The sequence below is a fragment of the Amphiura filiformis genome, chromosome 19, assembly GCF_039555335.1.
Source record: "Amphiura filiformis chromosome 19, Afil_fr2py, whole genome shotgun sequence".
Lineage (NCBI taxonomy): Eukaryota > Metazoa > Echinodermata > Ophiuroidea > Amphilepidida > Amphiuridae > Amphiura > Amphiura filiformis.
Genome location: NC_092646.1, coordinates 57,875,242 through 57,891,046, shown reverse-complemented (window position 1 = coordinate 57,891,046; position 15,805 = coordinate 57,875,242). Strand labels below are relative to the sequence as shown.

Genomic DNA, 15,805 nt, shown 5'->3' with positions numbered 1-15,805 from the left:
ATGAGGGAAAACCAATATTTGATCAATAAATCAATAACTACTTTCCTTGAGTTGCTGAATTTTCAGTGCAGTAGTTGTAGTCCTTGCCCCTATCATATACATATCTTACTTGTCACCAATGCGCTGTAATTTTTGAGAAAAATGCAAAAATAGGCACAAAATTGGCCAAGGGTGTAGTACCCCCTTAAAGGGCTGGCCCTGATTTTGGCCAATTTTGGGTCGGTCGAGGGCAAGCAAACAATTTTTTTTTGGCCTTATATTATATTGCCATATACCTGTCCATAGAAACATCATTCAATTCAAATGAAACAATAAATCTGTCAAATTAATTATTCTTATTGCAGACAACAACCAAGTTTCGAGATGAGATGACGCCCAAATTTGGATTATTAAGAGGAAGAGAATTCTACATGAAAGGTACAGTGTTTCTTTACTAAAAATTGTAGTTGGATTTTTAGGGGTAGAATTTCATCACACATTTTAAAGAAATTTTGCAGCAATCAATTTATTGGGTAGCCTCGGTTCGAGGCTTCTGGGCTCTGGGATGGTGTTTCCCCCCCCCTTTTTTTTGCTTCTCTATTTATTTTTTATTCATGTGTCTTCATATCCTGTCCACCCACCGCTGATCTGTACATGATAATATCAGATTACTACCTCTCTTCGTTGTCATGATTCTGAGAAAATAACCTGAGAAAATTGCTGATTCCAACCAGTTTTTATGTCTTACTCACAACACTGTAAAGTTCTCAGTGTATTGTAGGCTCCTTCTAATTATTTCTTGCTGTATATGAAGACACATGAATAAATAAATCGAAAGGAAAAAAAAAATAGAAAAAAAAACACCTTCCCAGAGCCCAGGCTATTTATTAGGCTATTCCAGTTGAAATCCATTCACCTCTTATGGAAGACATTACCTTAGTCTCCCACGTAGGATATGTAGATTTCAAACGATGTCATCCATTAAGGTAAAATCCACACTCACTATATGGAAGATTAAGGTCATGTACTGTCTTCCATATAGGGGTGTATGGGTTTCAACAGGAATAGCCAAAAGCATATGCTGTGGAGACTTTGAACATTTCCAAGAATCAGCTTTGCCTTGTCCAAATCTTTTTACAAGAATCAATTTGTGGAACTCTTCAGATTCTAATTAAACTGGTGTGTGTAAAACTTAAAGTGTATAGATTTAAGGGGCTAGCATTTTCTTTGGAAGGTGGGGTCCCAAATTTACACAAATTCGGCATCAATAAAATTGTGACCATTCATTCATTTTATTCAAAAGCGTGGATTTTGTCACAACTACAGCACCTAAAGCCTTGCTTTTTGCATCTTATATTAGTTTACTAATGTACAGTTAGTAATTAAAATCATGTTAAAAACAGAAGTTTGAAAGACATTGAGGGCGTCCTCAGCAAATGTGGGTTTAATGTTTATTTCAAAACTATCTTATGCTCCCAAAGAATTTTATCACATTCTTTGGCATAAGAAATAAATAAATAAAACATTAAGCTACCGAAGCTTTGAGGTTGCCAATAGTATATGGGTGTAGCTTGCAGATGGAAATATTTTACTGTGAATGCAAATTGCAGGAGTACAAATACAGAGCGCATTAAGCTAGAGTCTGAAGTTTTCCGTTTTACGGAAGGCAGAAAAAAATCACAGAATAAAGTTTTCTAACGTGAAACGATAAGAAAACAAATTTGACCCCACGCGGAAGCAATTCCGGTTCATACCGATCGGGTCTGTGTGTTCCCGGCCGGGTGTTGCCATAGCAGCGTGACAGCATCATGTGTTGACCAATGAGAGCTGCCCTCTCGTCTGCTTGGTCACTGTCGTGGTGTTTTGTCTTCATTACATTATTGGTTTCCAGAATGGATAGACACAAAATTTTAATTCCCACCCACCTCTCCCAATTTTAGGGGAGCCTATGTGTTTGTCAAATATGTTAATGCAAGCACATAACTTTATTTCAAGCAAATCATAAGTTGTTTTTAAAAAGGCAGGTACTGCTTTCCTTACATAATTAAGGAAAACAAATTAAATAGTTGCAGACGATATAAAGCATGCTTTAGGCATGCTATTGGAGAACAAATAATTATATGGGTAAAGAAAAGTTTTTATGGGATTTGGATTCTTCAGTCGGGTATTCACTGTAGAACAGAAATTGGGTTGAGTATTTTTACTTTTATCTTGGAATTCCATGAGGATTTGTATTAATTTTCCCCTGGATTGCTTTGGGATTCAGATTCCTCAGTAGTGTTACTGTAGAACAGAAATTGGGTTGAGCATTTTGCTTTCATCTTGGAATCTCAAATATCTTTGTTGATATAAAATAGCAAATAAATGATAAGCTCCCGACATGCACGGTCAAAATTCATTATAATGCTAATTTTTATATATAATAGCAGGATAAAATTTAACTGCAGCTTATTGCATTATTACAACATCTGTTATCAAAAAATTCTAACATAGAAAGGAGTCCTCACAGAAGACAGACTTATCGATCAAGAGTTAAACATGTCATGTTTAATTACATATAGGGGAGACCGGGGCAAGTCCGCCCTCGGGACAAGTCCGCCCACCCCATGTTTCTGATCTCGTGACTGCTGGGAAAGTACAATGATGATGTAATTAGCTGGCACACGTCATCATAGCTAAGTACCCAAGAAAACAAGACAGTCCGACACACCTCGCCACAGAAATTATCGTCAAAAAACGTTTTTGAGTCAAGAAAGTGTACATTTTTGAAATTAGTAATATTGTAATAATCTCAAGACCTTGCAGAGACGGTTTTCGTTCTTATATTTATTTGGAAGGTGAACGTTTTGCCCAACATATTATGCAATTAAAAGATCGACATATTGTGTTTTGTAGGCAAAACACGAGGTAAAGAAAAAAAAGTAGTGTTGGGGCAAGTCCGCCCTGTATGTGCAGGGGCAAGTCCGCCCTGTGTTTTCCCCAGGCTGACTCCCGGGCGGATTCACGCCATCAGCGTATTATGCAAAATATTGACAATAATACCTTTAAGAAGAGTAAAACTACATGCAAGCATGTTTTTTTAAGTTAAGTGGTATCAGTATTACTCATACCACCGTTTATGTTCTAAAACCATAAATGCCAAAATTGTAAATAAAGGTTTTGCTTATTTTGGACCCTACATTTATTAGCTTACATTATACCCCTCCAATAAATTTAGTAGACTCTTTGGAAGAGAGTGAGTGCCTAATATACCCTTTACTAAACGTTTGCATTAAATTTATAATTGTTATGCAATATTATAACCTTTTCTTTTTTTTATCAGGGCTTAAACTTACCCCACCATAGGGGCGGACTTACCCCAACACGGGGCAAGTCCGCCCTGTCATCGTGATTTTATTTTCCCTTCTCCTGCCGTTACTGAAAGCTTAATGTCCTTACAAATGTGGTAGTATTTAGCTATAGTATACAGCTTTAAAATGTAAAAACTATAGCCTTCTAACATGAGAATTGTCCTCTCTAGGCGAGATTGAAGAAAATAGGGCGGACACGCCCCGGTCTCCCCTAATACTTAGAGGACAAGCTATAAACATGTATTATACAAGGAGATGTTTGTTTTCTTTTATCTTGCATCTTCCACTTATATACTATATTTCATATTAATATCAGTTAATACTGTATGCACTAATTATATAATGAAAAACTGATAGAGTGGAAAGTTTCGGCCATTATAAAAATCCCTTTGTCGGGTTATTTGTGGGCTCCACGCCCTCAGTAATGCTTACTGTAGAATAGAAATTGGGTTGAGCTGCTTTGCTCTTATTCTGGAGTTCCCCTTTGAATTTGCGATTGGGATTCATGATTCCTCAGTTGGTTTACTGTCGAACAAAATTGGGTTGAGTATTTTTACTTTCATCTTGGAATCCCATCCTTTCTGATTTCATTCCAGGGTTGTGTACAAACCCTTTGCTTGTAATGATATAATGGCTGAAATCTTTGTTTATGAAAATAAAATTATTGTCTATCCTGATGGCCAATAAGTATTACCAAAATTTGCTGTTGCCTTGTGTGTCATTGTCTCCGTCTGGGGTTAATCAGAGGTACAACACAGAAAATGACATTTTTGTATGATGTGACAAAAATTGTTTAAAGATAACAGAAGTAAATGTTAAAAACAATCATGAGTTGTGTGTGTCAGTAATAATACCGATATATTACCGAGGCATGAACCCCCTATATCCATCCAAATTTCATAACACCTTCGAAAAATGCATCATGTTCAAAATCCTCTCATACATCTACAAGTCACTGAATGATCTGTCACCAATCTACTTGTCTGATTGTTTGACGATCTATATCCCAACCAGAGAGGGTTTACGCTCGGCGTTAGACGCAACTCATGTAGTTGTCCCCAGGAGCAACAGATTAATTGGTGATAGGTCTTTCAGTGTACAGGGACCCAAACTGTGGAACAACATCCCTTTAAACATCAGAGTTTCCCCCACTGTAGATTGTTTCAAGAGTAACCTAAAAAATCACTTGTACTGATTGTTGCTGTTTTTAAGCCTTTTTTCAGGTATAATATGTTTTTATATATATTTTGTATCTTTGTAAAGCGCTATATTAAGTGCTGTTATTATTATTAACAGAGAAATAAATTCCCATCCTCCCTGTGAGGAAATATAACATGGAAAAACAGTGGCATGATCAACGGGAATTATATAAATAAACATTAATTTTCACCAGGTTCACCTTTATTTCTCGCATATACGGCCCTAGCTACTATGGGCTATTTGCGGGGTGGAGATAAGTTTAAGTGACCGCTTATGGGTTCAAATTTCAACCAGCCTAATCATGAAGCTCCCGTGGCCAAGTGGTTAAGGCGTAGGTCTCGTAAACCTGAGGTCCTGGGTCCGATTCCCAGGCGGGATCACTTTTTCTCCTTGTCTCCTTTATTATTTGCGACGGCGAACCTGGTGAAAATTAATGTTTATTTATATAATGTATTGTTCATACATTTTAAGCTTTATTCATGAAACACAGATTGACAAATTTTACAACACAGATGGCAACACGGAAAATGGATTTTAGAAAACGGTAAACTTCAGACTCTACGTTAAACATTAGAATGAGACACTTGACATGTCCATGTTTTTTTGTGTTTTTTTTGCAGATATGTACACTTTTGATACCACAGAGGCCAAAGCCATGGAGACATACAACGCAGTATGTGTAGCCTATGAGACGTTATTCAGACGACTAGGAGTAGCATGTTTAAAAGGTAAGAGGAGATAAGACGAGAAGTGGGACGAAGATCCTCATTTTAGATTGAATATGTTGTTAGACCCGGTCCACAAGAGTGTGTGTTTTTTACCACCGATTACGACAGTGTCATAATCGTATTATATTAATAGTACCGTGTGTCCACACAATGTTGTCGGCATACTAGGATCGTGTCATCTTTCACGAATGATGAAAATGTCCATCATGAGTTTGTAGCATGATCGTGCTGTAATTGCCGATGAAAATTACCTGTGTGTACACATTTTGTTGTTGTATTTGTCGTTGTATGTTTACTTAATGGGCTTAAAAAATTATTGGGGCATGCGTATAACCAGAATTTATTACAATGACGATATGTGCTGAACGTGTGGACGTTCTCATCATTCATTTGTCACAATCGTGTCATAATCGGTTAATTACGACACGATGACGACATTATACTAGTGTGGATTGGGTCTTAGTCTCAAATTATCAGAAGTAGATACTTAGCAGGTGCAGGGGCTTGAATGTAATACTACCAGATTCCTATTCCAATTGAGTTAAGAATGTGATTTTTGATCACTAATACATTGTTTATTACAGTCACAGATGAGGGAGATACAGACCATGTGCAATCAGTCAAAGTCTCAGCATCACCCGATAATGAGGGCCGATTGTCCCATGAAATGCGACAGGCGAGATTGCTACGCAATTACCACATATTTTCTAATCTATCGCGAATGCACGCAACGCTCTAGCTATTGCGTGATTATTAGACACGGCACGATCGAACAATCGGCCCTCATGAATATGTAAGAAATCACATCATACAATACACGGGGACTTTGACTGGTTGTACGCGGTCTGTATCTCTCTCGTCGGTGATTACAGTATATGAATTGATTAATGAATGAAACTGTGTATTGATTAATCTATGTATTCATTGATTATTGATTGATTGATTGCAGCTGTTGGTGATACGGGCTCTATAGGAGGTAGTGTTTCTCATGAATACCATTTCATAGCAGAGACTGGTGAAGACAAAGTATTTCACTGCTCAAAGTGTGGCTTGTCAAAGAATAAAGAACTTATCGGTAAGAAAAATGAAAATTATAACTATTGTATTTCGTATTTCTATTGGTCTATTCCATTTAAAAATTCACACTACCCCTGTGGAAGATTTAGCTGAAGTCTTCCACAGAGGGGGTAAGAGTTTTGAATAGAATAGACAATTGGATAGTTTCTATTTGAAATACTCCCTCCAGTTGTGGAAGATAAAGGTAAAGCCATAATATAGGGGGAGTATGATATTCAAAATTATTAACCCTGACCAATTACATTAGAAAAACATACTCCCCCTAAGGAATATATTTCCAAAATCTTCCACAGAGGTAAGGTAGATTTCAATCAGAATAGCCCAAGCTTTTAGGGGGAGAAGATAAGAGGGCAGGTGTTGAACTGAAGACTTGAGTTGACTTGTGACGTCATTGCCAGGCAGTTTGTCAGCAATTCCTATTGTATTTTGTCCAGGACCTGTACTTTTAAAACTCCTGCCACATCACTATTGAACAGTGTAATGGTTGTATGCAGTTCGCTCAAGCATATCAATATCAGAGATATCAACCCTCCATATTTTAGAGGTACATGTAGGCTCCCTATTTTTGTAAACATTTTTTTCCATTTTGACGCCAAAATTTGGCAACCTCCCTATTTCTGACAAGTTATGTGCCATTGAAGTTGCATGTAATTTTGAAAACCTCGCTTTTTTTGTTTGAATCCTCCCTATTTTCTGGATGTTAATGTTGGCATCTGCAATATACCATTCCCTTGCCTTTGTTGATAAACATTGAGGTCAACTCATCTATAGATAATAACATCACTGGTCTTTCTCATCTGACTCATTTGCTGTAGCATTGGTCTAATGATACGAAAGTCCTTGGTTCAAATCCTGGATGAACTGAATTTTTTCTCACAAGTTGTCATTTCTGTACATGGAGACTTGTGTTAAAAACCATTTTTAATAATAATCATGTGTGTGAAATTAATATACATGCATGGAAACACCCCCTCCATGCGTGGACATTTGAAGTGAGGACTTGAGATACACACATGTGTATTGTGTGTCTGTCCCAGCATTCAAAGTGAGGACAAGAGTGAGTTTCACACCTTCAAAGTTCATTTTTCATCTATTTCTTAATAGGCCTAGCACATACAAAGAGAGGAAAGAACTTGCCCATACCTCCCATATACTCCCTATAAAAAGAGTGTCATCAGTGCACCTATTTACAAAGCGAGGACTGCAATTTTGTCCTCACTATGCCAAAATGTCCTCACTTTGAATGTGGGAAACTATATCTTGTCCTCGCTCTGAATGGTTCGGGGAACACCAATGCTGGCAACATACAGCTGAAATCAAGAACAGGCAAATAACCCAGAATGTTTCCATGATCACATAATCCAGAAGTTTTGTTTGTAAACATTGTTATCATCCTCTTTCAATGTTTATAAAGATATTAATTTATCTCATAATGTGTGATAGTTTGATACACTCACCGGAGCGCTTCACCGGGTCAACCGGTGTCTTCAGCTGATGTTATTGCTCTGAAGATTTGTTGTTGCTAGTGATGTTGAGACATCCTCGGATGACATAACAGGTGTAGATGACGTCAAACAAGAAGATGTTGTGGTGCCCCCTTGATTCCGGGGGTCAGGAGGTTGTCCTGGACAGGGTCAAGGCCTAACATTTGTCACAGTTACTTTGTCCCTAGCAACAACAAATCTTCAGAGCATTAACACCCACTGAAGATGCCGGTTGTGCCAGTGAGATGACAGCGTTCCGGGGAGTGTACCAAATTTGAGTAGCGTAGAAGTTTAATTTAGCTTTCTATTTATGTTTACCGCTATGTATGAATATACATCATTATATGTTTTAAGTTGTTCTGTTTCAAATTATGTGCTTCTTTTTTCCCAGATGGTGATAAGCCACCATGTCCAGAAGGTTTATCAGGCAACGACTGCCCTATAGAACACCATCATGCTATAGAAGTAGGCCATACATTCTACTTAGGAACCAAATATTCTCAAGTATTTGATGCTTCATATGTAGATCCATCAGGAAAACATAGGTAAGAATAAGAGGGCTCTGACTAAACTTGCCTAGTTATTGTTTGCACTACACAATACAAGCTTGGGGGTGCTGTTATGGTACATGTACATCCAGCATTGCAATGCTGCATGTATACTTACATGTGCATTAATCAAGTGTGATGGGTACCCGGTAGTGTTCTAGGATACGCTATGGCAGGGTATAAAAAGATATCAATCGACTATCCTCAATCCACTCCCATACCTGCCAACTGTCCCTATTAAATAAGGACTGTCCCTATTTTTACTGAAATAAAAAGCATAAAAGAGAGAGGTTTTACCATGTGTCCCTATTTTTGCAAAAATATGCCTATAACAATGTAGGAAATTTAGAATGTCCCTATTTTTAGATTTTTTTCTCCCATTTGTCCCTATTTGTGAAGTGTTAGGGTTGGCAGGTATGCACTCCCTTATGCTGGTTTCTTATTTTCCTGCCGCTAACCGCTCTGACAATGATTTTGCTTGACTGTGCAGCAGGGCTGTCAACTTTTTGGGATTGATTGGCGTGAGACAGAGGCGTACCGGGATTTGCCGACTCCAATGTTCATTTTGTACCATGTATATATGAGCCACGGCGCCGGGGAATGTGAAAAGCGGGGGGTAGGAGCAACAAATTATTCATGACGATGCGTGAGATTTTACTCATTTTCCAGCTTTTTGCGTGAGATTTACTACCTAGGCGTGAGATTATACTACTTGGCGTGAGACCGTGAGTAAGTGACCCAATGCGTGAGACTCACGGCCAATGCGTGAGAGTTGACAGCCCTGCTGTGCAGTCCCACCAGAAACGCTAGTAGTGACTAGTGGCAAGCTAATATCAATCACTTTATCGCTTTGCCCGAAGCAGCAGAATGCTAGGAGTTGAATTCAAGTCAATTTGGGCGTGGCGTATGAGAACACAAAACATATTTTGGCGGTGCTGAGCGACAACATTGGCTTTCATAGTCATGCCGTTGCCGCGCAGCAGCGTATAGCTCCCCTTGCAGAAAAGTACAAGCGGCATGATGAAACGTCAGAAAGTATGAATCCAGCATTTGTCTTGCCACCATTTGGCAATTACAACCCAGATGTGTCTTCATAATATGTGAAGTCGGGAGACAGATATATTGGTTTTCAGATATAGCGAAACAAAGACAATAATTTCTTTTGTTGCATATTGTGTTGGAATCACTTCTTGAACAGTTCATATCTTTGGAACTAAATGTTCAATTTCAATGGGGGTTTCTGCAAGATGTAGTTTTGCAAATGCTTTATACAATCATGTAAAAAACTGAAAATTTAATATGCCTGACTTCAGATTGATTTTGCTTGATCACACCACGTATTATGCTATACTAGGAATTTCAATTGAATGAACACAACTTTCAACAGCTGTACTCGATCCAACCGCGATCTTATATCGTGTATTTCATACTAAAGCGCTAACACACGACCTTGGATACAATACTTACCAATCACAAGTGCGTTGGTATGGTTGGTACTCAGGCACATTCGCACATCCTGGCGTAAATCGCGCAGTGTACGCAAAAAAAATCGTCACGCTATGTCAGGCTGTGTTCATTCAATAGAAATTTCCACTATAGATTGTTCTATTTTATTTGTAATGACAGGACATTAGAGATGGGTTGCTATGGACTAGGTGTGAGCCGTATCCTTGCTGCATGTATAGAGGTTCTATCTAAAGGGTCAGAGGTCAGGTGGCCACGTCTTATTGCTCCATATCAAGTATGCATCGTACCTCCTAAGGTAAGTGGTATCCCAGGGGTCAGAGGTCAGTTAAGTCATGTATAGAGGTTCAGGGTCAGTAGCCATGTCTTAATGCTCCCTATCAAGTATGCATCATACCATGTAAGGTATTAAAGGGGTATCCCAGGGGTCAAAGTTCAGTTAGCCATGTCATAAGATTTTTTGCTTCAATAAAGTCGGAATTTACGCCCGCGTAAATTTACACAAGTGCCAGTCACGCATTATGCAACGCACAACTATAGTCTATATATATATCTACCTCCAGTCACCGGCACTAGCTTTGAATTGAAGTTCAGTGTGTTCTGGGTTAGCCAAGCGTTACTTGGTGTGTGTATATACTTTTACGCACACGATCAACGTGCCGCATATGTACACGCAAGAAACCACGCTTAGCCAACACAGCACATGGCAACTCATTTTTTTGCCAATTATAATCTGAACACACTAACACTAGCCTTGACATTAAAAAATGTGGCTTAACCCTAACTCGTAAAATCTTACAAAGGAAACCACTGCGCATGCATGCATTGCACGTGTCGGGCACGACGCAATCATAAAGTCATATATACTTAGGGAATTGGTGGTCGGGCAAGTCGGTGATCTTTTGCGTGGCACCAGAGGGGTCTAAGGTTTGAATCCCAGGGGTGCCAAGTCAAAAAAAATTTGTTCATCTTCTCTCCTTTTTCGTTCCTCCTTCCCGTTACGATAGCCAAAAACCATGTTTAGCGTTAGGGTTAATAAAGTAACTAATCCCCATGTATACCTGTTTTGCCCAATTTTACTGCATTTAGGCTGGAAGCAAAGAAGAACAAGGCATCCAGATTGCTGAATCATTATATGATGACATCAGTCAGCTACCTGGGTTCAGAGGAGAGGTGGTGATAGATGACCGCTATGATAAGACTATTGGTCATAGAAGAAAGGATGCCAACATTATAGGATACCCATATGTTATTGTAGTAGGAAAAAAGGTATGTTGAAGACCAAGCCCACAGCCAAGATATTTTAAGGGGGTAGAGGTAGCTAAAAAGTGAATTTTTCCTTCAAAAAGGGGGTAATTTCGAAGTTGTCACCCCAAAAAGCTAACTTTTTGTGAATTTTCCTTCAAAAAAGGGCTGATTTTCAATATTTTTTACAGAAAAAAGTGGGTTTTTTTCTGGATTGGGCTACTCCAGTTGAAGTCCATTATACAGCCCATGTGGAAGACATTAATCTTCCATACAGGGAGTAAAAAAGTGTGAATTTCAAATGGTGCTGCCTGAATGGGTACCTCCATTTGAAATTCACACTTCCTGTGGAAGGTCATGTCCTCCATAGGGGTGTATGGATTTCAACTGGAACTGCCCATTGTCCAATCAACAGCCTCATCCCCATGGGGATTTTGGTATCAGCAGTATGTTCATATTTGTCTTATTAACTCTGTCAAATAATAGGGCTGAAAGAAGTTATGTGTGGATTTTTTAAAGCCAAATGTGTTCCAAAGTGGAATTGGAATCCTTTAAACATTAGCGAGTTTTCGTTTTGGATGATGGATGATTCTGCAATGATAAATTGACACTAGAGTCATGTGCGCATGTGTTAACTTTGCAATATCATCGTCTTCTAGTCTATGGCAAATCTATGTTGTTGTGAAAACAACAACTTTTTGATGATGGTGAAAACAACAACTTTTTCATGACGGTCATGGTAATTAAGTTTTACCTTCGCAGAACCCACTATCACTAAAACTCGCTATTAGCTAAGGCACTACAACCAAATTTGTTTGATATTTGGAGGGACCATCAATTATTTTTCCAAGCAACACTAAAATGACCATATCTCTAGAGCCATAAGTCTAATTGTGATGGCATTTTCAATCATGATAATAAAGCTATAATGACAATGGTACATACATTAAAATTGAAAACTGAAGTTTGCTTGACAAATCACTCAATTGGGCTATTCTATTTAAAATCCACACCCCTGTGGAAGATTTTGGAAATATCTTCCATTGGGGGAGTAGGAATTTCAAATGTGATGAACACATTAGCAGCTCCATTTGAAACTCACCCTTCATCAAATGGAAGATTGAATCTTTCTCAGAGGGTGTATGAAATTCATTTGGAGCTGCCTAATGTGTTCATTCCATTTGAAATTAATACTCCCCCTGTGGAAAATATTTCCAACATCTTCCACACAAGGAGTGTGGATTTTAAATGGAATAACCCATTTGTTTGATCCCATCACATGTCTTACACAATCATAAATGTGTATAACTCATGTAACTTGTATTAATGCATGATATTTTTTTTCTGTGATTGCAGGCCTTGCAGCAGGAACACTTGTTTGAGCTACACAGTACCAACATAGGAAATTCAAATTTTGTCAACATGGGTGAACTCGTACAAAAACTTACCACAGAAAGCACTGAATTATGATGATGATAATATTTCAAGTTTGACAATAAGCCTTTCTGAGGTTAGCAAACCATTTAAGTGCTGTGTCCTTTGGAGCCTTGGAGGGAACTTAAAGCCATTGGTGGGACCCATGTGCAGAAAATGGGTAATCCTAGTTCAAATCCATACACCCCCTGTGGAAGACATAACTGTAATCTTCCACACAGGGGTGTGAATTTCAAATGTAGTTACCGGAATTGGTGACTCCATCTGAAATCTACACAACCTGTGTGGGAGATTAAGGTCATGTTTTCCATAGGGGGTGTATGGATTTCAACTGGCATACAGGGTGAAATCCTTATGTATCAATCAGAAGCATGGCATGAGTCATTGGATTGGAGGCGCTGATATATTCTGATTGAGGGGACACTGGCAGGGCTGTCAACTCTCACGCATTGGCCGTGAGTCTCACGCATTGGGCCACTTTCTCACGGTCTCACGCCAAGGTAGTATAATCTCACGCCTAGGTAATAAATCTCACGCAAAAAGCAAACAATGAGTAAAATCTCACGCATCATCATGGATAATTTGTTACTCCTACCCCCCCCCCCACTTTTCACATTTCCGAGCGCCGTGGCTCAAATAATCAGGGTACAAAATGAACATTGGAGTCGGCAAATCCCCGGTACGCCTCTGTCTCACGCCAAGCAATTTCAAAAAGTTGACAGCCCTGGACACTGGCCCCTGGTACCCATATGACACCACACCACTGCCTCAGTCTAGTGTAAAGGCTGCTTGGATACCTGCATTCTGCAAGGTCCTTTGGCAATGGGGTCACAAAAAATTGGGTTATTCCATTTAAAATCCACACTACCCCTGTGGAATATTTTAGAAATATCTTCCACAGGGGGAGTATGAAATTCAAATAGAATGAGCACATTGGAAGCTTCATTTGAAACTCACCCTTCCTCAGTGGAAGATTCAGGTTCAATTTTTTCTGAGAGGGTGTATGAAATTCAAATGGAGCTGCCTAATATGTTCATTTCATTTGAAATTCATACTCCCCACTTATGCTGTGTGGCTTGATATTTCATGCAGTGCAGTTGATAGGCGTTACACAGTCTTGATGAATATTTGGAATTTTAGAAATGAAATAAACACATCAAAAGAAATAAGTCCCCCTCTGAAAATTTCGTCATAACATCATAAAGTAAAACTTTGTATCAATAAAACTTACTAATATGAAATAATTATATGATTGTTTACTAAGTGTTTTGTGAAAATGAAAGATGTCAATGACTTCATCGCTGAATGAACCCAAATTGAAGACAAAAACTGCCCTTTCCAAAAGTCACAAAGTAGGCCTATGCTTGTTAACTGCAAGGCGTATTGGGACAAGGAATGGAACTGGCCATCTTACAACTCACTGTGCTGAACTCTGCACCAAGGGGATTTGCATGGCTGAATGATCAAGAATCGATACACATTACAGTAAATGTTCACTTGGTGAGGATTTTAAACTGCACTCAAACACATGGGGTTTTCCATTAGTAACAAGCCATGAATCAACTTTTGTGACAAGCATAGGCCTACTTTGTGACTTTTGAAAAGGGCAGTTTTTGCCTTCAATTTAGGCTCATTCAGCCCTGGAGTCATGGAAATCTTTCATTTTTACACAGCACTTATTAGTAAACAGTCATATAATTATTTCAAAGTTAGTTTTATTGGTACAAAACGAAACCTTACAATGTCATGCCGACATGTTCAGAGGGGGACTTATTTCTTTTGATGTGTTTATTTATTATCAAGCAATGTAAACACTAATGAGATATAATCAACCTACACTATGCAAAATGAATGAATTGGGACATTCCAATTGAAATCCACACTCCCCTGGAACATGTCACTGCTACCTCAATTCCAGTTCAATTCCTGTAAAGCATGGTATTTTTGCGGCATTGAAATTTCGCATTTTGGAGAGAACCAATGTTTCTGTGACATGAAATTTTCACAGGTAAAGGCCTGTAGGAAAAAATATTGGCATGCATGAAAATTCTGCTAATCAACTGCACTTGCGGAATTTTCATGCACGTGAACATGTCATGCTTCACAGTTTAGGGTCAAAGCCAGGTGGAATTTTGTCCATTTCATGCTAAAATCTGACAAAGGCATCCTTTAGGGTTGTACATACACGAATGTCTACTAGCTTTTGCCGCTGTTTTTGGATGAAAACTTATGAATCTGGAAAGGTTAAAACTTGGTTGGAATTCCCAAAATATTTTTAAAGGGGTGTGGTTTACAAGTGGAAAATCCCATTGTGAGGTTTATATTGGTTATTACATACCATATTCTTAAACACTTGAGAATGTTCTTGCAATCTTATTGGTTCTTACCCGTGTGATATGGCACAATATCACACACCCCTGTGTGTGTTTGCCGCCAACCGAGGACAGTGAGTATTGTTATCTAGCCGCGGACGTGTGTATCATGTTTTCATCGCCTAACCGTGGACTAAAATGGCGTTTTTTTTGTGTATGATACGAAATGGAATTTTATCCATCAACTGCTGACTGTAGTTTTTACATGTATGGTCCGCGGTTTGGAGCAAATATCACTATAATGCATTTAGCATGCATTTGAGGTCTTTTGCAGCAGTTTGAGACTGAGGACTGTCCTTGGTTGACTGTAAGTCCGCAGTTTAGGGTGAAAAATATTGTGTGTGTCCTCGTTTGCCGGCAAACATGTACGCACTTTAGCGTGTGGTTGTCGACGTGATACTCGTATGTGCTGTTTGAACCAATCAGAGGTACATAGCAACAACGGGACTGATCGATTCTAAGCCCTAGGTAATTCCTTGCAAAATGTAGGATTTAATTTGATTAAAATTTGGTATACTTATGATTGATATATTTATTTGAATTGAAGTGTTTAAGAATGAGAATAAAGGTATTGTTTTTAGCCGGTGTCGTGCATCTATCGTCTCATAGTCATAACATGTGACATCATTATTTTTGGCTTAAAACAGAGTGATGTCGCACTCCAGCGGCTTAAAGCAATACCTTTATTCTCTATGTGTAAAGGTGTTTCCCTTGTGCAGACCAAAAGGATAAGTCCCCTAAATGATAAGTCAGAATTTCCCCTGCAATCCCCTTACTGGGTTGTCACCCATGGGAGCAAAATAATGCACCTGCTTCCGGTTTTTACCTGCAAATTGAATGATGATTTGAGTCTTTAACCGACTTTAAATTGCCCCTGCAATCCGCCATATTGGGTTGTCACCCACAAAACATACATTTCAATGT

The 15,805-nt window shown here is 38.7% G+C and overlaps 1 protein-coding gene across 1 annotated transcript in view; it reads left to right on the top strand.

The window, feature by feature from the left end:
- LOC140141561 (probable proline--tRNA ligase, mitochondrial) overlaps nt 1–12,569 on the top strand; it is a 32,549-nt gene extending 19,980 nt beyond the window's left edge. Inside the window, exons 6-12 of the mRNA XM_072163470.1 lie at nt 345–417; nt 5,150–5,257; nt 6,207–6,332; nt 8,210–8,363; nt 9,993–10,128; nt 10,920–11,099; nt 12,432–12,569. Of these exons, the coding sequence (XP_072019571.1) occupies nt 345–417; nt 5,150–5,257; nt 6,207–6,332; nt 8,210–8,363; nt 9,993–10,128; nt 10,920–11,099; nt 12,432–12,545 (891 nt within the window). The 3' untranslated portion in view covers nt 12,546–12,569. The remainder of the gene's footprint in view (nt 1–344; nt 418–5,149; nt 5,258–6,206; nt 6,333–8,209; nt 8,364–9,992; nt 10,129–10,919; nt 11,100–12,431) is intronic.
- Nucleotides 12,570–15,805: the final 3,236 nt, after the last annotated feature.